Below are 26,845 nucleotides of genomic sequence, written 5' to 3' on the forward strand. Positions count from 1 at the left end.
AATTATGGTCAGCAGTGGGGATGTACAAACAGCTCTGTAAAGAACACAGAGAAAAACAGCGCGAAATCCCAGAATGCCGGGGAGCGCATGCTCAGGTTTTTGTCAGCATCCAAAGAGTAGACACAAAGGGCAAAGGAAGAGTTAGCACTTTTGAACTTAGCTTAGAAAAGGGGCAGGTTTAGCAGTGAATATTTGGGGGCAGCTGACATAAAAGAAGGGCTCCTGGTTGTATGAATCCATTATCTCAAAAATAGAGGGTAATTATCCCTCCCCATAGTAGCACGTCTTCGGGTAAATCGGTTTTCCTGAGGGATGGTCTTCCCAGGTGATTGGCAAGCCTAGTGGACTTAATCTTATTGTTATTATTATTTTTTTCTATTTTCTTTTTCCCCTGGAGATTGGATTTCTCTGTGTAACAAGCCGTGGCTGTCCTTGACTCTCTCTGTAGACCAGGCTGGCCTCAAACCACAGATCGACCATGCCTGGCCTCACAGTGGATTGATTCTTTTTCTTTTTCTTGTTTTTTGTTTTTGCTTGTTTGAGGCTGGGTTTCTCTGTGTAGCCTTGGCTGTTCTGGATTCACTTTGCAGATCAGGCTGGCCTTGCACTCACAGCGATCTGCCTGCCTCTGCCTCCCGAGTGCTGGGATTACAGGTGTGCACCACCACACCCGGGGTGGATTAATTCTTAAAGGAGGGAACAGTAGTAGATGATGTTCTCTTCTTTAGCATGCTGGGAAGGCAAATCTTGAGTTTGAGGTCAGCCTGGACTGCACAGCAAGTTCCAGATACACAGATAGACCAGAATACATGTGTAGACAGACAAAGAAGCAAGTAAAATGTCATGCCTCCACTCAGGGCCAGAAATAGGCCAGGAGGGTAAGTTCCAGAACAGCTAGGGCTACATAGACCAAAGTTTGTCAAATAAAGAAATGAATGAGTGAATGAAAAAAATGCCATGGCTCCACTCAGGGCCCAAAGACAGACACAGGAGGAAGAAGCTTTCCCTCGATGGGCCTTAGTATTTCCCTGAACCTCCACCTTTTCGTATGGTAAGGGGAGGCCAGGTATAAAGCTGGTGATGAGGGAGGGTCCATCCTCAATGGCCTCCAAGCCTGCTAATTCTTTTCTACTTGCCCTAACAGTCATCTTTGTCTTCCTCACTCAGCATCCCAGACAGTCCCATAGCTAGTATAAAATCTGATCAACTCTGATCACTGACTTGATGCCACAGATTTGAAATTCTACACTGGATCTCATGTGAGGTCACAAAGCAGACTCACTAAACATACTGCATATAGTTATCCTCAGGCTCTGTGTGTAAGGGGGACATAACAGAAAAGCCTTTGCTTTTAGTTTGTACCTTTTTTTTCTTTTTTTCTTTTCTTTATTTTCAAGATAGGGCTTCTCTGTAGTGCTGGCTGTCTTGGACTCGCTTTGTGGACCAGGCTGGCCTTAAACTCACAAAGATCTGCCTGCCTCTGCCTGGGATTAAAGGCGTGCGCCACCATACCTGGCCCAAGTCTTTGTATTTAAGGTTGGTAAATATCAAAGAATCTGAAAAGAAATCCAAAACAATTTGTGGGTCAAGCACTGGGGTTAAGAGATAACTATCTAGTAGATGTGTAACCGTCTAGGTGACCAATTACATATGTGTGTGAGAGTTTCCTTGGGTTAGAATTACTGTTGCTCCAAGAATTACTTATTCCAGCTCAGGGACATAGCTTTGAGGTTTGAGAGAACGACTTAAGTGCCCTGTTACAAGCCATCCTGTTCACGTGTTAGAATAGTAGCCTGCTATCATTGTATTCTATGTGCAGATTAGGCAGATTGGACAAAAGTTTGTTTTTAATGAGAATTACCTAGAGGCTGAGTATGCTTCACCAAAATGGAAAAATGCTCCAAGTCTGAAACTTACTAAGCATATGTCACTCAAAAACTTTCATGTTTCAGAGCATTTTTCATTTTCAGATTAAGTATGCTCAATAGTAAAGCCTGTGCAAGTCTTTAACATATGAAAAACTCTGAAGTTGGAAACAGTTTTGTACCGTTCATTATATATACAGTTTGTCTTCTCTTTGGAGCTGTTAGTAATTCTACCCTCCTTTTCCTTTGCTTTCTAGACATAATTGTTCTCCTGAAGTCAGTGCATCCTTCTTTTCATGATGTCATATTTACATGTCCATAAACTTTGAACAGCATAGTGTGCTTATGATTGTGTTTATGTTAACCAGTCTTTGCAGTTGTGATATTTATCATTTAGTAATAACTTCTGTGCTACTGTACACAATGCTGTAAATGCATCATCACCACATTTAAGCCCCTTTCTCATGCCCAACATCAATTGCCTTTGTTAACCTTTGCACTACCTGTTCTAGTTAGATCACCTAAGTGGAATCAAATAGTGACTTACTGTGACAAACTGTCAAAGTTTTGTATGGTATGATTTTTTTTTTTTAATTTTGTGTGGTTCGTTTATTGGGGCCATGTCCAGCCAGGCCGCAGCCACCTGAGCAGGAGCCCAGTGCCCCCAGAAGGCCGGTGATATGGTATGTTTTTAAACTTTACATAGTGACTTCTCTTGTATATGTACTGACATTTATCACTTAAAATTGTTACTTGAAATTTTATAGGATTTTTTTTTTTTTTTTTACTTTTTTTTAAAAGATAAGTTTAGCCAGGTGTGGTGGCATATGCCTTTAATCCCATCACTCGGGAGGCATAGGTAGGAGGATCACTGTGAGTTCAAGGCCAGCATGGTCTACAAAGTGAGGCCAGGATAGCATTGAGAAGCCCTGTCTCGAAAAAAACAAAAATGAGAAAAGATAAGTTTATTATGTTTATTATTTTATCTTATGAGTGTTTGACTGGCATGTCTCTGTGTGTCATATGAGTGCCCAGTGCCTGTGGAGGCAGAAGTGGGCATTGGATCCTCTGGAATTGAAGTTAGTTACAGATGGTTGTGAGCCATCATGTGGGCTCTAAGAACCAAACTCAGGGCCTCTGGAAGAGCAGCAAGTGTTCTGAACCACGAGGCCTTCTCTCCAGCCTCAAGAAGTATAGCAAGCACTGGCTGCTCTTCCAGAGGTCCTGAGTTCAATTCCTAGCAACCACATGGTGGCTTATAACTATGTATAATGAGATATAGTGCCCTCTTCTGGCAAGCAGGCATACATACATAATAAATAAATTAAAAAAAAAAAAAAAGAGTTTGATTTATAACTGACACTGCTGTGTACTCTTAGAGTTACCTTGGTTGTGTTCTCAGTGTCAAGGTTCTGCTCCTCACCAAGTGACATGGGCACCTTACTTTCTTTCCTCTGTCCTTTTGCCATTTGAGATTTCTAAGAAATTGTTAAATATGTTTTGCAGCTTCCAAGCAATACTTTGAAAAGTATCCAGGAGATCATGAACTTCTATGGGAAGTTGAAGGTGTGGGCCATTGGCATCAGCGGATTCCAGTCACCAGAGCGTTACAGAGAGAAGCAATTAAAGTTACAGGTAAGACTAGTAGAATATAGGGCAGTTTAAAAAGCAGCAACCTATAGTGGTGGTTGTGACCTTTCTGGTTACAGTCCCCCTTTTAAAGTTTGGAATTTTTATTGTGCTTTTACAGACCTAGAGGGGGCTGGAGAGATGACTTACCAGTTAGGAGCACTTGTTGCTCTTGTAAAAGACTGGGTTCAAATGCCAGCACCCATGTTCACAACAATCTGTAAATTCATTTCCATGGAATCTAACACCTTCTGACATCTGTTATACCGGGTACACACATGGTATACATACATGCTGGCAAAATATTCATACACATTAAATAAGTCTAAAAAGTAAGATTAAAAACAAAAGATAGAAACAAAAATGGACCTAGACTAGCACAAACAATGAAATAGCCCAGTGGGAATTGGAGTTAAAAAATCAGTATATTAATGGAGAAGTGTAGATTAGGCTTTGTGGATCAACGGATTAGTTACAAGGTATTGTAAAGGAGACGTATACCTAAATTCTTGATTCCTTTTTATCTCTGCTGCTTTTGGGTGTTTATGAAAATTAAATATGATTGGTTCATAATAATTTTTTTTTTCTCTATATAGAGATTTCTCAGTATGAAGTCAAAAGACCCTTGTCTGGAGACTATGGTCTGGCTGTTGTACCAGAGTTTGAACCTGGAATGGAAAGCAGTCAGCCAAGTGAGATGCAGGTATACTCTGTGACCATCATAGGGAATAGTTATGTTTTGTGTCCTTTGTTTTTGTTTGTTTTGATGACACTGAGCATTGAACGTGGAGCCCTATGTATGCTAGGCAAGAGTTTCACTGTTGAATTAATTCCCTGGCCCAGCCTGCTTTTTGCTGTTTATTTTGAGGTGGGTCTCACCATGTTGCTTAGGTTGGCCTGTATTCTAGCCTGGCCGTAAACTTGAAACTGTCCTGCCTTAGCCTCAGGAATACCTCAGACTGTAGGCTTGCACTACAAGGTTCAACTGAAGTTTCAAACACTACAGTTATTCAACAAATTTAGGGAAGTCCAAGTGCATTCGTTTTGTTGGTCGCTTCTGTTAATTGATTGTTAAAGATTTAATGCTTTTTGAAAAATATTTGTAATGATGTTTATATAATTATAAGCTAATTGAAAGTAATTTAAAGCCAGGCATTGGTGGTGTACACTTTTAATCTCAGCACTCAGGGAGGCAGAGGCATGTGGCTCTCTGAGTTCAAGGCCAGCCTGGTCTACAAAGCAAGTAAGTCCAGGACCCTGTCTTGGAAAAAAAAGCAAACCAAAAACCTTAGTTAACATAAAAATTGACTATATTTTAATGAAAAGTTTTTATAGCTTTCTAACAATAACATAAATAATAAAACTACTGAAAACTTGGTTTTAATTTTCTCTACATTTCTATATTTAGAAGATTGTACTAAGTCCCTGTCCTTGGTTTTTCTTTACTTTGTTATTGAGGCAGGCTCTCATTAGGTTACCCCGCCTGGCCTGGAACTCAAAGACCCTCACGCCTTTTCATCCTGAGTTCTTGGACTAACTGTGTGTGCTGCCGCGCCTGGCAGGCCCTGCTCTTTTTATGTTAACATCCGTATTCCTCAGATAGAGACATGTTCACACACTGTTTTCAGTTGCCATAAAATCAAAGGAAACGAGATTCTTTTCACAAATGTAATAAAGGTTATAGTTTATTTTAATATAATGCCAAATAATTTTAAGTGTCATTTGAATGAGACTATATTGTAGTGACAGTGTGTCATAAGATTAATAGCATAAGTTGTATTTTCAGTCATTTTGAAGTTCATATTCTTCATGCTGCTTTAATGTTTTAGTTCATTATTAGTAGTTTTTTTAAGACTACATAGTTTACCCTTGCTTTTCCTTATTTGGGTACAGAAGTCATTACATGTATTCCTATTTGTATGTTTTCATCTATTCACTTTCATCTTTCTAGTTGAATAACAGACTTCTTGAAGGCAAGATTTTTATTATGCATTTGCCATAGTTAACTAACTCCTTTATGGTCTATAAATTAGACTTTAAATTTTTCTTTTTTTTTGGTTTTTCGGGACAGGGTTTCTCTGTGTAGCCTTGGCCATCCTGGACTCACTTTGTAGACCAGGCTGGCCTCGAACTCACAGCGATCCGCCTGCCTCTGCCTCCCAAGTGCTGGGATTAAAGGCGTGCGCCACCACACCCGGCTTTAGACTTTAAATTTTTCAATGAATATATACTTACATATGTTTATGTAGTACAGTGTGAAATTTTATGCACATTATACAATCATTGGATCTGGATAATTTGCATACCTACTACCTCAAAAGATTTGTCATTACTTTTATTGGCATCTTTCAGATTCCCATAGCTCTAGTGGCTGTTCTGAAATTCTGGATGAGTTCTTGGTGACTTTGAATAGATCTTTTGGTGTCTGTGTGCCTACCGTGTTGTAGTTGAGTAAGTGTGGAATGGACAGATGAGTGGATGGCATTTTGTAATGGAGTAGGGATCAGAGCAAGGTAGGCCTTGCATACATGAGAGAGCTGGATGATTCTTTGCTGGAAAAATAAATAAACTACAAGGTAATAGTTGTTATGTAGCAAAGATGAAGCACGAGGAGGATTTAAAGGGCAGGCGGGAGTTCTGTAAAACACGTTGTTAAGGCATTTTAAGAGATAGCTTGTAAAAGAAGTGGCATACTTGAAATGAAAAATTAGTTGTTGAAACTTTTTTTAGTTTATAGTCTATACAGTGATGAGATGTTGCTTTAAGATGTAAGGGAAGGAATCGCACTTGTAATTGGGGCACTTTCTTTCATTGAGTGTAAAGGATCAGATAGGATGCAGCGTGGGTACCTGACCAGTGACAAAGCTGCTTGGAATTGTTTTGGTTAAGATAGCAAAAGCCGTGGAGCAGTGGTGATAGGACAGGATAGTCTGAGAGCCTTCATTTAAAACCAGCATGCTTTGTGACTGGTTGAGTAGGGGCTAGGAAGACCTCCCTGCTATTTCGAATGCCCTTTTGACTAGAAAGACTGTAGTTGTTCTTGCCATTAATGTAGATGAGAAATAAATGTTGGGAATTTATCTCGAGAAAGGTTGTTTTGTTTGTTTTTTTGGTTTTTGTTTTGTTTTGTTTTGTTTTTTTGAGACAGGGTCTCTCTGTGTTAGTCTTGGCTGTCCTGGACTTGCTTTGTAGACCAGGTTGGCCTCGAACTCACAATGATCTGCCTGCCTCTGCCTCCCGAGTGCTGGGATTAAAGGTGTGCGCCACCACGCCCCGCTTGAAATAGGTTTAATGCGAAATCATATGAACCATCTATTGGGAGATGCATGCTTTGGAAATCAAGGTAGAAGATGGGTGACTTTAGTTGTACGTTTAAATTCATCAGCAGTAGATATCTATGTGAAGACAGTATGCAAAAAAAGCAACAACAAAACAACCACAGTAGCCCCTCCCCCAAGGAAAAACTTAAAACAGAAAACCCAGCAGAACAGATAGCTGTGAACATTTCAGATCCTTGGATAAATTCATAGGCTTAGAATGAACCAAGGGCTGTAACATAATCTTTTAATATTGAAGGTAGATTTCTTCTCAAAAATTACTATTTGAATACAGTTAAATATTTTTCTTTGAAAATATGAACAAAATAGGTCCATAGTGAGAAAGGATAGCTTAAAACATTAGATTTTAATCTTTATCTCTATTTTAGATCCATTCCCTAAAAGATGCCTTTGCTAGCACTTCTGAAGGTAAGAAAACCAGCTGTTGTTTTAGTAAGTGTTCTAGCTCTGGGCTCTCTGCGTGCCACCACTGCCCCTGATTTTACTGTTTGTGAACACTGAGGCTGCTGTTGAACCCTCCTCCCTTTCTTTACTTGTAACACAGGAATCATAATGTCTGCGTCATTCCCCCCAAATCAGTAAGAAAGAATATGAAATGACAGTGCAGAACCGGTGGGCCTCATGGGAATGGAGGAATGTGAGGCGTCAGCATCGGCAGTTACTCTGTAGTGAGAACAGATGCTGACGCTGTTTTCTTAGCTTGATCTGAAGGAAGGGGCAAAGCTGAGTAATATGGTGGGCAATCTGCTGTGGTTCTTGCATTTCTCGGTGCTTTAACAGGTAGTACTTTCCATACATAGTCAAGGGCAGTTTTCCTGGTTTTCCCTCAGGTCCAGAAAAGACACCTGTTTCCACTCGTACTCGAAGTGGCCATTTAAAGCGACCAAAGATTGGAAAGCGGTTTCAGGATTCTGAATTTAGTAGTTCTCAAGGGGAAGATGAAAACACTGCTCAGACTTCACCTGTGGCTCCAATAACCAAGTAAGGAGGGTATGGTTTTTCATGTGTTGTTGCTTCCATACTATTGGTGTCTAGTCCTAAAGGCGGAGCTCCTTTACGATGGAGCAGCAGGTGTCCTGTGAGGGCTTATACTTAGCTTCTGCTACAGATGACTCAGGAGTGTTACCATCTGAACAGTGTATGGAAGCATTAGTGGGTAAGAGGCTAGAATAAAATCACTGTGGAGGAGTTTTTTGCATGTGCATATCCAGAATATTCTAGGCATTGTGTTATCCCAAAACATTATTTGTCATCAACTTTGAATTTAATAGGATAGGTTTAGTAATGTTGACGCTTAAAGTATATTTTAAAAATTCAGTTTATAATTAATCCACTTTACCTGGCTACTGGATATAATTTATGTTAGTAATAGCCACAGATATACAGTCGGTTCTTCCAGAGGTTGTCAGAACTCTTCGTAACATTTTGTCCTCAGATGAGACATGGTGACTCAGGTCTGTAATCCCATGACTTGAGAGGCTGAAACTGTGAGGCTAGCTCGCACTGTATGGCAAATCTCTTTCTCAAAAAGGTGAAAATAACAATATTTCTTTTAATTTATTTTTCAGTTTTGAAGGAGGATTTTACATGGTCTGGAACTTGCTATATGGCCGTTTTCCTCTGCCTCTTCTTTCTGAGGGCGGGGACTGCCGGGTGCACTCAGGACCTAGTTTTTGTGTGGGGGGCACACTCAGGGCTCTGCATGCTTCACAAGCTCTCCACGGAGCCAGCTCCACAGCCTTTCCTTGGCATCTGATAAAGAGACCAAGATTTTACATTTTATAAAAAAATTAGACTCTTACTACTAACCATTGAGTTCAATCATTTAATTAATTTATAGCTTTGCCACTTTAGGTGCCAAATTATTTACTCAGAAAAATCTGTTAATTTGATTATGTAAATAATTTTACATTGGGATAATCAAACTATTTTAATAAAATAGTTATATTAAAGATAAAAAAAAAGATAAATATAAGTAAATACTTGAATCTCAAAATGTGTAAAAATATGTTTAGATAACTATGAAGTATTTTCACAAGCAGTTATTTAATGTGATGACTTTATATTTGTGAAATTTTAAGCTGTGCATGTGTGTGTGTGCGCGCGCATGTGCGTGTACACGCGCATACGCTCGCACACGCATGCATGTGTGTACCTGTTAGCACATGCAGAATGCAGAAGAGGGCATTGGGTGTCCTCTGTCACTGTTCACACAGAACTTTATAAGCAGGGTTAGGAGAGACTTTAGTTTCAAGGCCTCCCAGCTATGTTCTGCAGGCTCAGTCTAGTCTGCCATCTATTTGTTTGGTTTTGATTATTTTTGCATGGTATGGCATATATTGAACCCAGGGCCTCACACATGTAATTTCTTTCTGAGACAGGGTTTCTCTGTATAGTCTTGACTGTCTTAGAATTCACTCTGTAGGCCAGACTGGTCTCACACTCACAGAGAGCTACCTGCCTCTGCCTCCCAAGTGCTGGGGTTAAAGGGTGTACTCCCTCACCTCTGGCTTACATGTGCTATTTTATCCACAAGGAATGTATTTGCGTCTTCCCGCCCCGCCCTCTCCCCTTGCCACTCTTCCTGTGTCCTTCTCCAACTCTATTCAAATTCTAACCTGTGGGGATCACTTTCTTTCTACTCCCTGACCATCGTAGGCTTGAGGCCATGTCATAATGCAAAATGTGCCTAATCCAACTTCAAAAGTTACCATAAATTTTCACTCTTAATATTTTAAAAGTCCAAAGTTCAAAGACACTTCGGAGACTCAAGGCACTTTCTTAATTGTAACCCCTGCAAAAGCAAAAAGCAAATTACATAACTTTAACACAAAAGGAACAGAATATAGATTGAGGGAGGAGAGGAAACAGTGAGCAAGTACCAGACTGAAGCAAGACTGAAACCCAGCATAGAAAACTCCAAATCCTGTATCTCTGTGCCCTCGTGCTGTTCCTTTCTTGCTAAATAGTTTTGTATTTCATTTTGCCCAACTTGCTCTTTTTCATTGTCAACCTGCATAAGCATGACTGTTAATAACCACATGGCAGAGTGGTTGTGAGTGATTAGGCTGCTTTGAAATCGCCTCTGCCGACGAAACTGTTCCTCTGCTTTTCAGTTTGGTTTTAGACAAGTTCTTAGGATAGACAGGAAGCAGCTGCATTCTTTGCCAAAGTATCCCAAGATTGATATCTAGCCAGGTTGCTAATATTCTTCCCCCCTGAAGCTTCTTGAGTTGGGTCTCCACAGTCCACACAGTTCTCAGCACTACTGTCTTCTAAGCTCCTGCTTAGTAGGATGGCCTGTTACGTTCTGCTTACAGTGTTCAACTACCGTCCTAGTCCAAAGTAGTCTTCCATATTCAAAACAAAACAAAACAAAACAAAAAAACCAACAACAGCAACCAAAAACTCTAAAACCAAACTGGGTGGTCATGCCTGTCATAGCAATAGCTCATGCCCTGGTACCAACTTCTTAGTTCTTTTAATGTGATAAAAGACCACGGTGAAATCAGCTCATCAGAAGGTTCATTTGAGGGTTAAAGTTCTGGAGACTAGGAGTCCATCACCATAAGGTAGAGTGTGGCAGGAGGCAGGAGGCATGGCTCTGGAGCAGCAGCTGACAGCTCACAAACAGGACACAGAGAACATACTGGGAGTCTTTTGAAACTTCAGGTCCCCCCACCCTAGTGACACACCTCCTAATATTTTCCAAACAGTCCTAGGCACTACGAATTCAACATGGGAGCCTTTATTTTTGAAGCCACAGTGTGTATATTCTAGTTCCATCCACTCACTTAAGTTTTCCAGTTTTCCTTATAGATAAATAGAAATCATGGTACAGATTTACCACATTTTCACTATCCACTCATCATTCGAAGGATACTTAGGTTGTTTCCATTTCCTAGCTGTTGTGAATAGAGTGGCAGTGAGCATGGCTGAGCAGTTGTCTGCAGACTATGATGTCACGCTCTTTGAGCATATGTCAAGTAGTCAGTGCCTATGATTGTAGATAGTACACATGATTATGTACTAACAGTATTTGAAGAAAGCTGGGGTATGTGCTCATTTCAGTAGAGTAGATGAGAAGTCTAGTTTAAATAGAGACAGTGGTGATGTTTTTAATTTAACGAAACTGGCAAGGAAAAGAACAAATACATCTGGATGAAAAGATTAGTTTTTTAACTATAGGATCTAAAGTTGATGCAATAACATTTACTGATTCTAAAATAAAAAAATGTTACTTTGTTAAGGAGGAATTCTAGGATGCTAAGGCAGGAGGATTGTGAGTCCCAACCAAAGCTGGGCAATTTTAGCAAGACCTTTTCAAAATAAAAAGGGCTGGGATTGTACAGGCTTACCTAACTGTACCAGAGTTCCTGACTTCACCACCTGTACTGGCCTAAAAGGAATCCTTGAAGTTTATCTTGATCCATAATAAGAAAAAGCAAGAATGGTGCTGGTTTGTTTTCTAGAGTTGAGTATACTGCACGCACATCAGAGAGCTCAGAAGAATTCCTGGAAGAGGAACCCGAGCGGAGAGTGATGGGATTTGGAGATGAAAGCAGTGTTAAAGAGGCACAGCCTGCACCGGAGACTCAGCCACGCCTGGAGAAGCAAGATGGTGACAAAGTAGGAAGTCCCTCATTAGATAGAAGGAAGTGTCCTTAACCAGAGAAATGAGTCCATAGTTCAGAATTTGTATTGGTGGTTAAAATGTACACATTGGCTGGGATATACATAGTTAGGGAGATAGCAAGACCCCTCAGTGCACGCTGAATACAGACTCATAGGTGGAGTTAAATACACTTAGCAAGTACACAGGTGATAACCTATTTTAGGGTTGTTAGAAGAGTAGAAATTAGTTATTGGGGCGTGGGGGCTGGAGAGATGGCTCAGGTTATGAGCGCTGGCTCCTCTTTGAAAGGTCCTGAGTTCAATTCCTAGCAACCACATGGTGGCTCACAACCATCTATAATAAGATCTGGTGTCTTCTTCTGGCCTGCAGGCACACATTAAGGCAGAATACTGTATAAATAATACATAAATATTAAAAAAAGAAATTAGTTATTTGGATTTTTGTTTTTGTTTTTTTAACTAGAACTGATTTTCTGGAAAGATAGCTAGTTACAAAACAAAAACAACACCCCAAACCAAATAGATAAATCCTCTGTAGCTGAGTAAAAGCATTAATCAGGCTTGATACTTGACCTCTTTATATGTGTATTAGCCTATCTTCCTTTTTCTCTTTACCCATTTGTCCTTCCTTTTTGATATCTTCAGTTATTTCTACTTTATACATTTCTAGTTTCATATGCACCTGAGTTTCTTAGTCTTCTACCTATTTTCCTAGTGTATACAGTATAAGAATAACAGTACTACCAATTTTCTGTTATTGTTTAATCTGTACATGTGTCTTCTCTCCATGCATGCCTGTCTACACGTATGTGCCTACTACTGATGAAGGTCAGAAGAGGTGCCGGGCATGATGGTGCACACCTTTAATTCCAGCACTTGGGAGACATCTCAGTGAGTTTCAGGCTAGTCTGGTCTACATAGTGAGTTCTAGGACAGCCAGGGCTATATAATAGAGAGACCCTGTCTCAAAAATTAAAAACAGAACAGAAGGCATGGGATTCTCTGCATCTGGAGCTAGACAGTTGTACGTTGTTGTGTGGGTGCTGCTAATTGAATCTGGGTCCTCTGGAAGAGCAACCAGTGCCCTTCACATCGAGCATTTCTCCAGACCTCCTACCAGCTTTCTTAAGTCAGTGCAGTGCAGCTTTTGTTCTCTCTAATTTATGAAAGTTGTGTTTTCAAATGCCTTTTTTTTTCTTTTATGAAATTGGGGAAAATAAAAGCATATACGTTTGATAGGGAAAAATAAACATTTGTAGTTTTTCCCTCTTAAACTATAATATACTGTAGTATATTGTAAGATAGTCCATACCATGTAACCTGTCTCATCTAGCAAGATATTGAACATTTGTCATTACAGAACCCTTGTAACTCCAGTGGCTTCTCTTACCTGAGGCGACAGACTGCTTTACCCTTCTCAAGGTTCTTTAGTTTCCTAGCTGTGTATATGTGTCCACGTGACTGTATATGTTTGACATATGCTTTTTTCTCCTTAATGTGTACATTCTGGGAAACTCAATATTTTCCCTTTTGATCTTTGGTTCATTGCCTCTTTTGTGGTGTGCATGTGTGCATGGCCACGTGCACACATTTGGAGGCCAGAGATGGATGTTAGGTGTCTTCCTCTGCTGTCTGCCTTAGTGCTTTGAGACAGTCTCTCACTGAACCGAAGCTTGCCCCTTATCGAGACTGGCTGGCTAGGCTGGTTGACCAGTGAGCCTAGGATCCATTTGTCTCTGGCTCCTACTGCTGGTAGTTACAGAAACAAGCAGCTATGTCTGTTTTTTATGTGGATGCTGGGGATTTGAACTCAGGTCCATCTGTCATGCTTGCATACCAAGTACTTCTTACCAACTTAACCATTTCCCCGACCTCAGATCTAGATCTACAAAGCCACTTGCCCACTGCATATTTTTGTCATCCTAAGTCCAATATACTTCGCTTTGTTTCTCATTTATTTTAATTATGTGTATGCGGGAATGTTTTGTGTGTGAGCATGGGCCCACAGAAGCCACAAGAGGATGCTGAGTCCTCCAGAGCTGTACTTATAGACAGCTGTGAGTGACATAACATGGGAGCTAGGAACCAACTTGGGTCCTCTTCAAGAGCAGTGCTCTTAACCTCTGAGCCATCTGAATTCTTCTGTGTTAAGTGTACTTTCCTGGTTGGTTCATTCTGGTCTCAAATCTAAAACTTGAAGGGCTGACCCTTTCTCTTTCATTGCTTCTTACTTTGTGACCCCAGTTTTATCTTATGTTCTATTTTTTCCCTTTAACATTTTCCCTCTCTGGTTGGTCCTTTTATGAGTTTTCCTTCTTTGTGTAACCAACTCTGTATACCACTTAGTATAATAGTAATGTCTTAGGGTTTCTATTGCTGCAAAAACCCCATGACCAGAAAGCAATTTGGGAGGAAAGGGCCTATTTGGCTTAGATTTCTAGATCCTAGTTCATCTCTGGGAACTAGCAAGGCTGGAACCTGGAGGCAGGAGCTGATTCAGAGGCCATGGAGGGTGTTGCTTACTGGCTTGCTTCACATGGCTTGCTTAGCCTGCTTTCTAATAGACCCAGGACCACCCAGGGATGGCACCACCCACCATGGGCTGGGACATTTCCTACGATCACTCATTGAGAAAATGCCTTATAGCTAGATCTCATGGAGGCATTTCCTCAGCTCAGGATATTTTCTCTCATGACTCTAACTTGTGGCAAGTTAACACAAAACCAGATAGTACAAACAAGAATATATATATTCTTTCTTTTTGGATTTTTTTTCATCAGGGTTTTCCTGTGTGTGCATCTTTGGCCATCCTAGACTCACTTTGTAGATCAGGTTGGCCTTGAACTCACAGGGATCACTTGCTGGGATTAAGGACGTGGTGGCACCTGACTTCCTCTCTTTCTTTATTTCACTTTATTTGTGAGGCAAAATCTCTTTTTCTGTAATCCAGGCTAGCCTTAGAATTGCCATTAAACTTAAACTGGGGCTGGAGAGATGGCTCAGAGGTTAAGAGCACCACCTGTTCTTCCAAAGATGGTGAGCTCAATTCCCAGCAACCACAACTATCTATAATGAGATCTGGTGCCCTCTTGTGGTGCACAGGTGTACATACAGGCATAACATTGTTTAAATAATAGATACATCTTTCAAAAACAAAAACAAAAAACTTAGACTGTCCTCAAACTTGGAATCCTCCTACCTTAGCCTTCCAGGTACTAGGATTATAGGCATACCACCAAGCTCACCCTCAAAAATTTTAATTTTAGAAAAATTAGGTCTAATTCAAACATCTCTTTTGGAAAATTTTGGGGGTTTTGTTTGTTTGGTTGGTTGGTTTTTCTAGACAGGGTTTCTCTATGTAGCCTTGGCTGTCCTGGACTTGTCTATAGACCAGGCCAGCCTCAAACTCACAGGGACCCACCTGCCTCTGCCTCCCGAGTGCTAGGATTAAAGGTGTGTGCCACCACCGCCTGGCTGTTTGTTTTTGAGATGATTTCTCTACAGAGCCCTGGCTTTCTTGGAACAAGGCTGGCCTTGAACTCAGAGATCTGCCTGCTTCTCCCTTCCTAATGTTGGTGTTAAAGGTGTGCGCCACTCCAGCCTGAAAAGTTTTCTTTTATATACTTTCAGGCGTCTAGTACTGGTTGTATTTTTGAACAGTCATGTGCATTAATTTCTCTCTCTCTCTCTCTCTTTTTTTTGTTTTTTTGTTTTTTTGTTTTTTTGAGACAGGGTTTCTCTGTGTAGTCTTCCTTGGCTGTCCTAGACTCGCTTTGTAGACCAGGGTGGCCTCGAACTCATAGCGATCTGCCTGCCTCTGCCTCCCAAGTGCTGGGATTAAAGGCGTGTGCCACCATGCCTGGCCCTACGTTAATTTCTTAAAATGGTAATAGTATACCTTCTGGTTATTAGCCTATATTAGGAATTGGAAACATCCAACATTAAGTAGATTGTGAATTGATAAAACATTGGGAGAAAAGCTTAGAAATGGAAAGTTTGTGCCATCAGATCAAATTTCTGTACTTTAATAACTGATCACTCTGGGTTGACTGACTGAGCCAGCTGAGACTGGGGCTTTTGTTTTCCCAGCAAGCAGCTAATAGGCCTAGATTTTCACAGGTCTGGCGCTCCTCTTATATGGTAAGGTATCTAAGTATAACCCCCGACTTCCCAGGTGTTGAGCGGCTGGCAGTGTTTCATAGAGCTGGTATTGAGATTCAACTTGCTCTGTTGCCTCTTTACTGAAAAGTTCATCTTCTGTATCTCCTTTAAGAAGGAATAGACAGCAGAAGCAGGATCTTTTCCCTAAATCTTAGCCCCACATTGTGTAACCCCTGAGTATCCTGGCCTTTCCCTGTCACCCGAGACAGTAGGCTTGTGCGATCCTTGGGGAGTCTTTACTTTGCTGACGCTACCTACTGAGTCTCTCCTCTTCCAGTTGTGAATCTTGGTGGATGACAAGCAGGGACTGACAGTGGACCTATCTTAAACAATCAGCTTGTATTCAAATCCTGGCTTTTCCTTTTGGGGCAGGACTCTGCATTGGAGCCTGTGAACGGGGAGGTAGTGGACGGTGCCAGTAAGGCCTCGCTTACAGCTGAGGAGGAGGACTCTCCCAGTGACGCTGTGGAAGAAGAGCTAAAAGTCCCGCCTCTCAACTCCAGTGGAGAGACTGCGACTCTTGTTCCACCTGTAGCAGAGTCTTCCAGAGCTCCTGAGGCTATACCAGACAAGGTAAGGCAGAGACTACCTTACCTTTCATAGGGAAAGTTTGCCAGTATAGGTGCAGTTATGTAGAACATAAGAGGATTCAAAATCTTCTCCACCTTAGTGCGTAGTCCTTCAGGAAGATTTTACACATAAATTTTTATTTGTCTTTCAGGGCTCAAGTCTACCCCCACCCCACATTATGTCTACTTTATAGTAACGAAATGAGCTACTGTTCTGGTAGCAAAATGTTTATGTTCAGGAGATAGGCTAAAGAAAGCTTGGTAGGATATTTAAATTAACTCGGTTAGTTTGGGATATTTCAATATATGGCTAAAAGACATGTGTTGTGATGCTGTCTAAGTGGCTTGCTTGGTTGGTGAATTAATAAGACTCCCGTTGCCCTTAATGCTGCTGTCTGAAGAAACCAGGCAGGGTTAGCGAGGGCAGCACGGCGTTGTCCCAAGAGATTCTTTGGTCTGGCTCCAGCAGCACCAAAACTGAGAGGCAGCTGACGGCTTGGTAAGGAGCTGGAAGCTTAACATGTCTGGGACATTCTTTGAGGCAAAATGGTTTCTTCTAAGAGTTTGTTGTATTAAACTCCCCATGAGATAATTTTGAAGAAACTGAATTTGACCTAGGATATGTACTCATGCTTAACAAAAATAATAAATACTGAGTTCTTTATGCAGTAGTTCTGTGACTCAATTTAGAACTGTATTGTGAAACTCTTTTCCAAGCTTTGTTTTTTTTTTTTCTAGACTTCATCTGTTACTGACTCAGAAATGTTGACAGATCAAGCCTCATCTGATGATAAAGGACATACTGCAGAAAAGCTGTCTCTAGTTTCAAAAAAGAAAACACATTTAGGGAGCTCAGACAGTGTTGCCACTATATCAAATGAAGAAAAGCCTGACAATGATTTCCCAAATTCTGTAGCAGCAGAATTTTCTGAGGAACCAGTCTCTGAGAATCTGTCACCCAACACAGCTTCCTCATTGGAAGATCAAGGTGAGGAAGGGGCATCTGAGGCCCAGGAGCCATCTGCTGCTCAGAGTTCTCTGATAGAGGTAGAACTTGAAGATGTGCCATTTCCACAGAATGCAGGACAGAAGAACCAGTCAGAGGAGCAGTCTGAAGCATCTTCTGAGCAGCTGGACCAGTTTGCACAGTCAGCAGAGAAAGCTGTGGATAGCAGCTCCGAGGAGATCGAAGTGGAAGTGCCTGTAGTAGACAGGCGAAATCTGAGGAGAAAGGCCAAAGGGCATAAAGGACCTGGCAAGAAGAAAGCCAAGCTGACCTGAGTGAAGAAATGCAGATGATAAACCTTCTTTGTATCATAGTTGTTTTTAAACCATGGTAATGAATAAAGAGCATGGGGCACAGGACAGATTCTAACATCTCAATTTGAACTTATTTACAGATGCAGGCTTTCTCTTTCCTTCAGGACCATTTATCATTCCTTCATTCACCATTCTTTTTAATTTTTCAGGCTATTTTCTGTAAGTAACTTTATTTTATGAACCATGTGTCAATTTTGGGAATCCAAGTCATACATTTTTCTTCAGCAGGTGGAACATCTAACCATTGATATTTTAAAAATACAAATTAAAAAAACTAGCACATTTTCAACATAGAAATCTTTTATACTAAGGGTTTTAATGATAAAACTTGGCAAGGGTTCTCAAACTTTTATCTTAGTATCAAAATCAATCTCCATTTTTTAAAGTGTAGGCATATGTAAACAAAATGTGTCAGTTAACTATAATCTCAAGTGAGAGGACAAAAAGTAGTTTATGGTCAGTGGTTTGTGAAATGATTGTTTTGGTTTCTACTTCTTATTAGTTGTAGATGCAGTTTCTTCAACATCTGTGAAGGACACACACAGTCTAGACTTCGTATCTTCTGATGTTAACAGTACTGTGAGAGATGTAATTGTTGCGTGGGTACATAATGTAAAATTCCACCTGAAGTATTAGTTTGCTATAATTTTTTTCTTTGTAAATTTGCAGGTACTGAAAAGTACACTTTTATCTTTAATCTGCTAAAGGCCTCAAGTAATTGCATTTAGCACATAGTTTAATTTGGACTGTGCTCCTGATCACAGATACTGCACACGTATCCACCCCTACCTAAGCCTTAGTTATTCACTGTGACTCTTGTCCAAAGACCCCCATCTAGCTTGCCAGATGTACCCTTGTGTCTGCTTTAGATCTAGATGGCAGGAGTAAAGCTACCCTGTGAGATATGTAAATGCCTAAATTCTATCTGATTCTGTTGTCTCTGTGGGTCTTGTATACTTTAGATGTATTCTGAGTACTGATTGCAGGCTACTCTGTATGTGTACTTTATTGCAAGAGCATTTGATATCTTAGAAAAAAAACTTTTTTGGGAGGCTCTGAGTTTATGCTCAGTCTAGTCAGGTGATCTGGTGATGTTATATGTTGCATTTTGGGATGCTGGTATTTTAGAAAAGTCTAACTCAATTACAATCTTTAAGCAGACCGAATAACAGACTCTCGTATGATGTTAGAATACGCGCACTTTCCTGTTGTTTGAGTTTTTGGTTAGACGTTGTTAGAGGATTTCATTTTAAGTGAAGATTATACTTTGGCCATTCTTCTCAGCAAATGCTAAGTTAACTCTGGTGAATTTGCCAAATGCTGATGCTCTTTTACACATCTAGAGAAACTTGATAATACCTCAACTGGACATAGTAACTGAAGAGTTTGTTAAGATTCAGAAACTTAAAATCTAATTTTCATTTTTAATAATTTAAAATTTTTGAGGTTTTTTTTTTAATTGTTTCTTTTAAATGAGTGATTTTAAGAGATTACACTCACTGTGTGAATAGTCTCTTGAGTTAAAGAAAAATACTCAACTATCACACTGGGGTATACTTACCTAACCAGGCTTGTTTGATATAAACAGAATTCAAAGCAATCCTGAAACCTTTTTTTCAGCACACAACAAAACTTGTTACTTATTGTTTGTGACAGAAGTTAAAGTTTATAGAACAGAGGAAAAGCTAGGTCACAGGGAAAACTTCCATATTCAGAAACATGTTGGTATGTAAAATTTATAAAATTTTTGTTCAGTAGGGAATCTAAATTAACTTAGTTTTTATAAGGCATTAGGAGGACTGCTGTGTCTTCAAGCAGCTACTGAATGTTCAGTCACATTCTAGTCTCCTGTGAACTGGTACTTCCTCTGTAGATGTGGAGAGGGCAGTCCCCTTTTGGTGTATATACATATATATTTCCTTATGTAACATAGAGCAGATGAGTATTAGCAACATTTTAGTTCTACTTTCAAACTTAAACTACAGTAGACCACAGAAATTAATTTAAGAATTTTATTGTAAAGCTCCTTTACAACTTTTAAAGATGAGAGATTCTATTATGATTTTTAAGTAAAATCAAATGGCATGACTTAGAATGTAAGTCTTCTACATGTGTCCACATTCTACTTTCATGTTTCCATTGAATTGCAGGGAGTAAGAGGACATCTAGTCATCAATGGTCTCCTTTTAACAGGTGACCACAGCATTACCTAATGGTTGTGAGTTTTGAACAGCATACCTTCAAGCCCTTTTACAACTAAACATCTGCTCCAAGGTTGTCTTCCTTTGGAATTACCTTCTAAGGTGTGGTCACACCAGCAAACTGAAACAGATTTCGATGTAAATAAAGAATTTATAGTAACACTACTCATATGTAACTGTATTTTAGAAAGCAGCCTCTGCCTTTTATGTCCACTAGCAATCTGGTGTTTTTGGTGTGGTCTGTTACAGACATGCATCTTTCATACTTCCTGTCATGCTGTTTTGTACGAGATTGTTTGCTATTTTTAATTCTAAAAAAATAAGCAAACGTACTTCAGCAGTACCCACCTGAAGTCAATCTTCCTCTTACCATATGTAACTTAGACAAGTGAATACACATTACCCATTTTTTATTGGTGGAAAATGTTAAAATCTAAGTGTAGGAAGGGTCCTGAAGTGATTTTGTCTGTACTGAGGGGTCATTTTCCGAGGAACTAGCCTTCCTTTTCCCTTACTATCTATATATGTTATAAAACTTACTAAAAAAAAAAAGGTATATTAAAACGTCATATTAATCAGAGTACCAAGTCTTACTGGAGAGCTTATGGTTTGTTTCCTTGCTAGGTTCCCCCCATCCCCTTATTGAAGTATTAATTAAACCTATATTTTGTGGTTGTTTTCTAGTCTGTTTTAACACCCCCCCCCCCCAGTTTCATTCACTTAGATGTGCATAGATACTGTGTTAGACATTGAATGATCTTGTTAAAGGCACAACTAATCACACTGGCTGTATTATGAAGGCAGACTTAAAAAAAATAAACAGTTTAAAGCAATGTGGTGATTATAGATTAATGTAATATACACTTTCTAAAGCTCAAAGTCATTATGATCACATGATTCATGTATCACAAAAGAGTGTGGATTAAGTTATAGCCCCAAATGACCTTTTAATCTGACTGCCAATCTCAGGGCATTGGTATATAGTCTAGAACTATCTAAACCAAATTTTAACATCTTTGTGGCAGTATAAATGCACTCCTTATATTTAGAATTTAAAAAATGATATACTTGAGTTCACTGAAGAATTGCATAAAGCACTAATTAAAGTGAAAAAGTGAGTTGTGATTTTTCAGTCTAATTTACCTTTAATTATATCTTTAGTATTTTATGAAATTAAATACTAGCTTTTTTTTAAGGATTAATACTAATGAGGTGGAAAATTTCCTAGCCCACCCAATAATTCCATTTTCGTTGACCTTTATATGTCTATACTGGTGGCTTCAGTAATGACAGACTTGCGTTGCTGTGTGCCCAGTCTTTAGTATATATACTTGCATGTATGCTTGTTATTCAGGCACTAAATGTTAATTAACACATAAGCCCTTAGGCCCCAAATTAAAGACCCAACTGTAAAACTGGGCAGTTTTTATTTTTCTTTACAATTTAATAAATACTTCTTGATAACTGCACATGGAGTAAGGTAGCTTGGTGGTTCAGAAAGATCACAGCGATGGTATTTTTCCAACAGTGCGTACTCTGTGGTAGTGATTGGAGTGGCTTGTATGAAGTCACTGCTAGACCAGCAAGACTGCATTTATGCATCCATCATTTTCAGGATTGTTGGTAACTTGGGCATACTTTCCTAAGGAAAACCAAACCCAAAGAAGAAAAACAAAGAATGTTAACAAAAGTAATTTTAAAGAATAAAACTTTTTGTCTTCAAGTATTTTTGATTACCACATTCATATAAATAAGAAACAAGCAGAAGATAAGCTAATTCAAGATCAAGTTGTACTCTAAGTTTATGTAAACAGTGTTCACAAAATGTCAGCTAGTTCATTTATTAATATATTAATGTCTACTTTCCCAAGATGACTTTTTTCTTTTAATGAGTTTCAAAAGAACTTAATGACCTTTTAAAAACAGTATCTTCCTTCTCCCAAAACAAAACAAAACAAAACAGAAAAACAAAACAAAACAAACAAAAAACTAAGTATAAGGATAATCTGGGAAGTAGAAACTAAATCAATAAAAGATTTTTTTTCTTTCCTCTTCTCTCCAACCCTCTAACTTACTTAGCTCTTCTACATTAGAAAGAAACTTGTTATATATGGTTAATACTCAGAAAAGTGTTCTCATTGGGACTACAGGAAAATAACCCATATTTAAATTTTTACTTACCCCAGATAACCTTGCCTCCTTGTGTCACAAGGCCCAACTCGCTCACATTCACTTCAATAACTGTACCTTTGGTGATTACACCCAGAGTTGTATATAATGGGGATGACGGATTCTTTTTCACACCTAGTATTGGCAGACAAAAGGTAGCCTTCAGCTCAGGATGCGTGACGTGGGCTTTTTTGAAACGCAGGCCCTAGTAAGTCAAACACAGGAACGAGTCCAAACGGTCAGTAGGGCCTCAGAATCCACCTTTCCTAATCATCCCAGCTAGGGAGTGAATAGTGTCTTAAGAGTGTCAGATAAAAATGCTAACATTCCTACAGGTTAAAAAGCTCAGTGCATAGGAATAAGGATACAGATCCCAAAAATGGTTTTCCCACGAAAGAATGCCCTGTCAATACTTGTAGTATCCTTTTTCTAGTTATCACACTTATTGAAGGCTTACTACATGGCAGATAGTATGCCATAGTTCACAAGCTCACTTATACATGGCAATCTTACTCAGGCCTTCCACCTCACAGGGTCTGCAGGCTTGAGTTTTGTTTACAGTTTAAATCATATGGTAATGGAATCAAACCTCTAAGTTCCAATTTCAGGATTCCAAGTAATTCAGCCACTTTGAAAGACAAGAAAAGGGGATTGAAGCTGTTAGCTTTCTTCACGTAGTAGTATGGTTCAAACTGGAGACTATTTAGAGGTCTTTGTTACAGAGATGTCACCCAGGCACCCGAATGGCTGAATACTATGCATTCTTGCCTTATTCTTACCTGTGTGGGGATGGAAGAATAATAACGTGCAATTAAGTATTGGGCTAATTCTAAGAACTTTCCACCCTAAAAAAAATGCTACCAAATGTACTACAAAGACGATGACTACAAAATCAAAATCAGGGGAGTCATGATGATACAGTCCAAGAGTGAATAGGCATTCTGGAGAGGAGCAGAGGGCTAGATAGTCTCTGGTCAGAAACTGAACTGGGAGAAGGAAAACTGCACTGCTCAAGTGAGAGCATGGCTGTTCGTGGCTGCAGGCAGCATTTTGATCCACAGCATGATTCAGACTGAGCCTTAGCATCAACAGCACCAGCATTCTTGTTTTTGAAGCAGGCTAGACTTACAGTTGTATACTAAATCTCTGTGAATGGATCCTGAAAAAATTTAATTCAGTTCCATTATTTTCAAAGCAGGAGTAGAAATTTTGGGTGAGTGGGTGGGAGAAGTTTGTTTGTTGGAAATGAGAGATGGCTCAGCGGTTAAGAGCCTTGTCTGCTCTTCCAGAGGTCCTGAGTTCAATTCCCAGCAACCACATGGTGGCGCACAACCATCTATAAGGAGATCTAGTGCCCTCTTGTGGTGTGCATGTGTACATGCAAGCAGAACACTGTATATGTAATAAATAAATAAAATTTAAAAAAGAAATTAAGTTACTTTCATAGTCCCTTATAAAGACAAAATAGTTGCATATAGGATGTACTCAAATGCAGGAAAAAAGACATTATTTCATTAAATTTCAGCCGAACAGTCCAATGTTTTTGGTCTTTTGGCTAAGACCAAATATAAGCAAATGTTCCTTTGTCTAATGGATTGGTTTCGAAGGCCTGTGTTTGAGGGCTAGCTCTTCAGGCATATAGCAGCTCACTTATTGAAAAAGGAAAATACAAGTATAAAAAATGAAAAGTCGGGGCTGGAGAGATGGTTCAGCAGTTATGAGCACTGTCTGCTCTTCCAGAAGTCCTAAATTCATTTCCCAGAAGCCAAATGGTGGCTCACAACCATCTTTGATGAGATCTGGTGCCTTCTGGCGTACAGGTGTACATGAAGACAGAGCACTCACATAAATAAAATAATAAATCTTAAAAAAAAAAGAGAAGGGTCTAATGTATCATGTTTAAATATAAAAATTCACTCGCAATGTGTCATAAAAATTCTTTCTATTATGACTCTGAAGTTAAGATTTAGCCTACATTCATGGAAAAATGGTATATCCTACTGATGACCTAAATTAACAATAGCACAATACTGTAAAAGCTGTTTTTCACACCAATTTTAGTAGTTTCAGGAAGCTGTAATAAGCTTTATCCTGCTTAACAAGGAGCTAACATTAAGTCACCATATTCCTATAGAGACTTACCATTGGCCTGATGAACCTTTCATATTTAGGTGGTTTTCTTGTAAAACCGTCACCAACAAAGCAGACTTTAGTAACCATCCTCTTCCACGCCTTCTTTTTTCTCTTTCCTGTTCGGATAACCTTCAATACTTCTGTTTCTCCTTGGGCCCGGACTTTGGGTAGAGGGACTTCCCATTTTCCCTAAAAGTGTTAGTTTATGTTGTCAGAAAAAGACAGTAAGAATTAATCAGTGTTCTTAGTCATACAAAGTAGAAGATTCACTTTCCTGTAACAATTCAACACACTGTTCCACTGACTCTTCACAAGTCATAATTAGCCAAAACCAGTTAAGTCTGTGTATCGCGGTTTGGTTAAGTTAAACTCTTTCTTTTCTTTAATCTTTTTTGTTGTTTTTCAAGACAGGGTTTCTCTGTGTAGCCTTGGCTATCCTGGACTCACATTGTAGAGTAGGTTGACCTCGAACTCAGAGTGATCTGCCTGCCTCTGCCTCCCAAGTGCTGGGATTAATGGCATGCCCCACCTTGCCTGGCCTTATTGGATTTCTTAAATAAATCTACTCATTGCTGGTTAAAAATATCTACTCTTTCTATATTGGGGTAGAATTTTAGCAGATTTGACAGTAATTGTAAAAGGTGGGCTAAAAAATGCTGAATTTTAAAGTTAAATCCCTTTGAAAATTTTCTATTCAAACCAATTTTGGCCCTGTAAAGCAAGAAAAACAAAGTTGTGGTTTTCTCCACAATAGCACAACATTAGGGATTTTCAGATGAAGTCATTAGCTATTGAATTTTTAAGATCCACTGCTTTGTTTTTAATTATTAAAATGAAAGGCGTGTAACATTCTAATGGCTAATAAGGTCTCATGTGGACCAAGTTGGCTTCAAACTTGCTTTGTAGCCAGGGATGGCCTTGAATTTCTGATCCTTCTGCCTCCCCCACCCTCGAAGTGCTGGGATTACAGGAATGCAAGGTAAATACTATTATCAACTGAACTATCTTCTTAAATTCTAAAATTCTTTCAACTGGGGCATATCAACCTTGGGGGCAAGCTTATTTCCTAACCCAGCTATCACACACATATAATTGAGACTCTTTTATGTTACAAGGCTTCACAACACAGTCTTGAGCAGTTAAAGTCTGTCCTTTATTTGTCTTACTCCCAGCAAACATGCCAGCGATATTTGCACTTAGCAGCTTTCCTTGGATCCAGCTCCTTCCCCCTACCAAACTAAATTTACAAATTTGGGGCTGGAGAGAAGGCTTACTAGTTAAAGCCTACTTGCCGCTCTTAAGAGAACCTGGGTTCAGTTTCCAGCACCCATATTGTAGCTCATAACAGTCAATGATTCTAGTTCCAAGGGATCGACATCTGGTCTTTGTTGACACCACATGGTGCCATAAACACACACACACACACACACACACACAGGCAAACACACACATTAGGCAAATCTTAAATCTTCATCATCAAAATAAAAAAAAAATTACAAACCGTTCTAAGGCTTCAATAGTGGAACTAACTTACTGCCTTTAATAAACCTGAGACAAACCTAGAATTTCAAATTTTCATTGAAATATTTCAAGCAAAACAAGACTGTTTTCCCTTACCGCCTTCTCCTTCCGTTTCTGCTTAATCATGTTGGACAGCACTTTTGCTCTGGACTGTCCCTCTCTGTCCAGCAGGTAGGCAGGCACGGCTCCCTGTGGAGTCTTCTCGTCATTCTTCTGTTTGGTGTTTCTCTTTTCATGCATCTTAATGCTATCAGAAAGAAAAGAGGCTCAGCCCGTGTTTAGTACTTTTTACCTGGTTGAGAATTAGGTAGAACCACTTACGTCTTTTTCATTTGTATTTTCTCGGCATGGCGCTGCTTATGGTAGAGCTTAGCCTTCAGGCCAATCATTTTTTTGGCCTTCTTTGAACGTTCATGGGCCTCCCGACTTTCTTTCTTTCTCTTTTTCTCATGGTAATCCAAACGATACCCATATCGTTTACGGTGTAATTCAATATATTCATTTTGTGGCTGAAATGATTCAAGAAATGTTATTTTAATTTTTGGAAGTACCGACAAGTTTATTCTAAGCTTTTTACATAGCATATAAAGTAGGTAAAGACCCACACTATCCAAAGCTTTAATGACTCTCGCACTATTAACCATTCATATGATAAAAGTTAAATGTATTTCGACCTTGCACCGTGTTCATATGTTTACACCTGGGGAAAGATTATATATAGGGTTACTGAGCAGTAAAAAGGTGTGATGCGATTACAGAGTTATTATCACAAGTCTCAACTCTATTCCATTAGGCTGGCACTGAGGCTACGCTAGCAAGATCCGGGCTTCAATAGTGAATTCTGTCTGTGTTGCTTATGTTCTCGGTCCTGAACTGAAGTTAAGCTTTGGTTCGCGGAGTCTACCTCGCGCTCCACACAGCAACCCAGTTCCGCCTACCACGGGCCTCACGCCCCCACAGCCCAACCTCGCTAACCCCCACGCCCTCCGTCGCCAGCGCTTGAGTCGGCCTCCTTACCATGTTGACAGCCGCGGAGCAGCTGGCCGCGACCTCCCGGGTGCCAAAAACCTCTTAACTTCTGGATCTCACTGGCCCACGAGCCTAGTTGGCGTAGTCCAGAACGGGAAAAGGAAGTCCTTTAAGTTGGCCGAGTGGAGCGCGTATATACCACACACCAGTTCCGAGTCGGCTTTCCGCTCCCAGGCAGAAGAGCGGAAATTGATAGCCGGCGACTTTTAGGTGATGCACCACCGGAAATGGTGCAGCGTCCTACCTTATGAAGCCACGAACTGGGAGGTTCGTGG

The 26,845-nt window shown here is 39.8% G+C and overlaps 2 protein-coding genes across 5 annotated transcripts in view; one reads left to right on the plus strand and one right to left on the minus strand.

Moving 5' to 3' along the window:
• The window catches only part of Fam169a (family with sequence similarity 169 member A), a 56,185-nt gene extending 38,513 nt beyond the window's left edge, over nucleotides 1-17,672 (plus strand). For all 4 annotated transcript variants that reach the window (XM_051172398.1, XM_051172394.1, XM_051172396.1 and 1 more), the window contains 7 exons: nucleotides 3,372-3,500; nucleotides 4,091-4,197; nucleotides 7,201-7,240; nucleotides 7,663-7,813; nucleotides 11,305-11,461; nucleotides 16,001-16,201; nucleotides 16,936-17,672. In XM_051172398.1, the coding sequence (XP_051028355.1) occupies nucleotides 3,372-3,500; nucleotides 4,091-4,197; nucleotides 7,201-7,240; nucleotides 7,663-7,813; nucleotides 11,305-11,461; nucleotides 16,001-16,201; nucleotides 16,936-17,478 (1,328 nt within the window). In that variant the 3' untranslated portion in view covers nucleotides 17,479-17,672. The remainder of the gene's footprint in view (nucleotides 1-3,371; nucleotides 3,501-4,090; nucleotides 4,198-7,200; nucleotides 7,241-7,662; nucleotides 7,814-11,304; nucleotides 11,462-16,000; nucleotides 16,202-16,935) is intronic.
• Nucleotides 17,673-21,021: 3,349 nt separating this feature from the next.
• On the minus strand, nucleotides 21,022-26,707 carry Nsa2 (NSA2 ribosome biogenesis factor). Its single transcript, XM_051172425.1, has 6 exons — nucleotides 26,559-26,707; nucleotides 25,863-26,050; nucleotides 25,638-25,788; nucleotides 24,030-24,209; nucleotides 21,900-22,092; nucleotides 21,022-21,360 (listed from the first exon to the last, which is right to left on the minus strand). Exons 1-6 carry the CDS (start codon nucleotides 26,559-26,561, stop codon nucleotides 21,293-21,295), a joined length of 783 nt encoding a protein of 260 aa, XP_051028382.1. The 5' UTR covers nucleotides 26,562-26,707; the 3' UTR covers nucleotides 21,022-21,292.
• Nucleotides 26,708-26,845: the final 138 nt, after the last annotated feature.

Source organism: Acomys russatus, chromosome 30 (assembly GCF_903995435.1).
Source record: "Acomys russatus chromosome 30, mAcoRus1.1, whole genome shotgun sequence".
Classification (NCBI taxonomy): domain Eukaryota; kingdom Metazoa; phylum Chordata; class Mammalia; order Rodentia; family Muridae; genus Acomys; species Acomys russatus.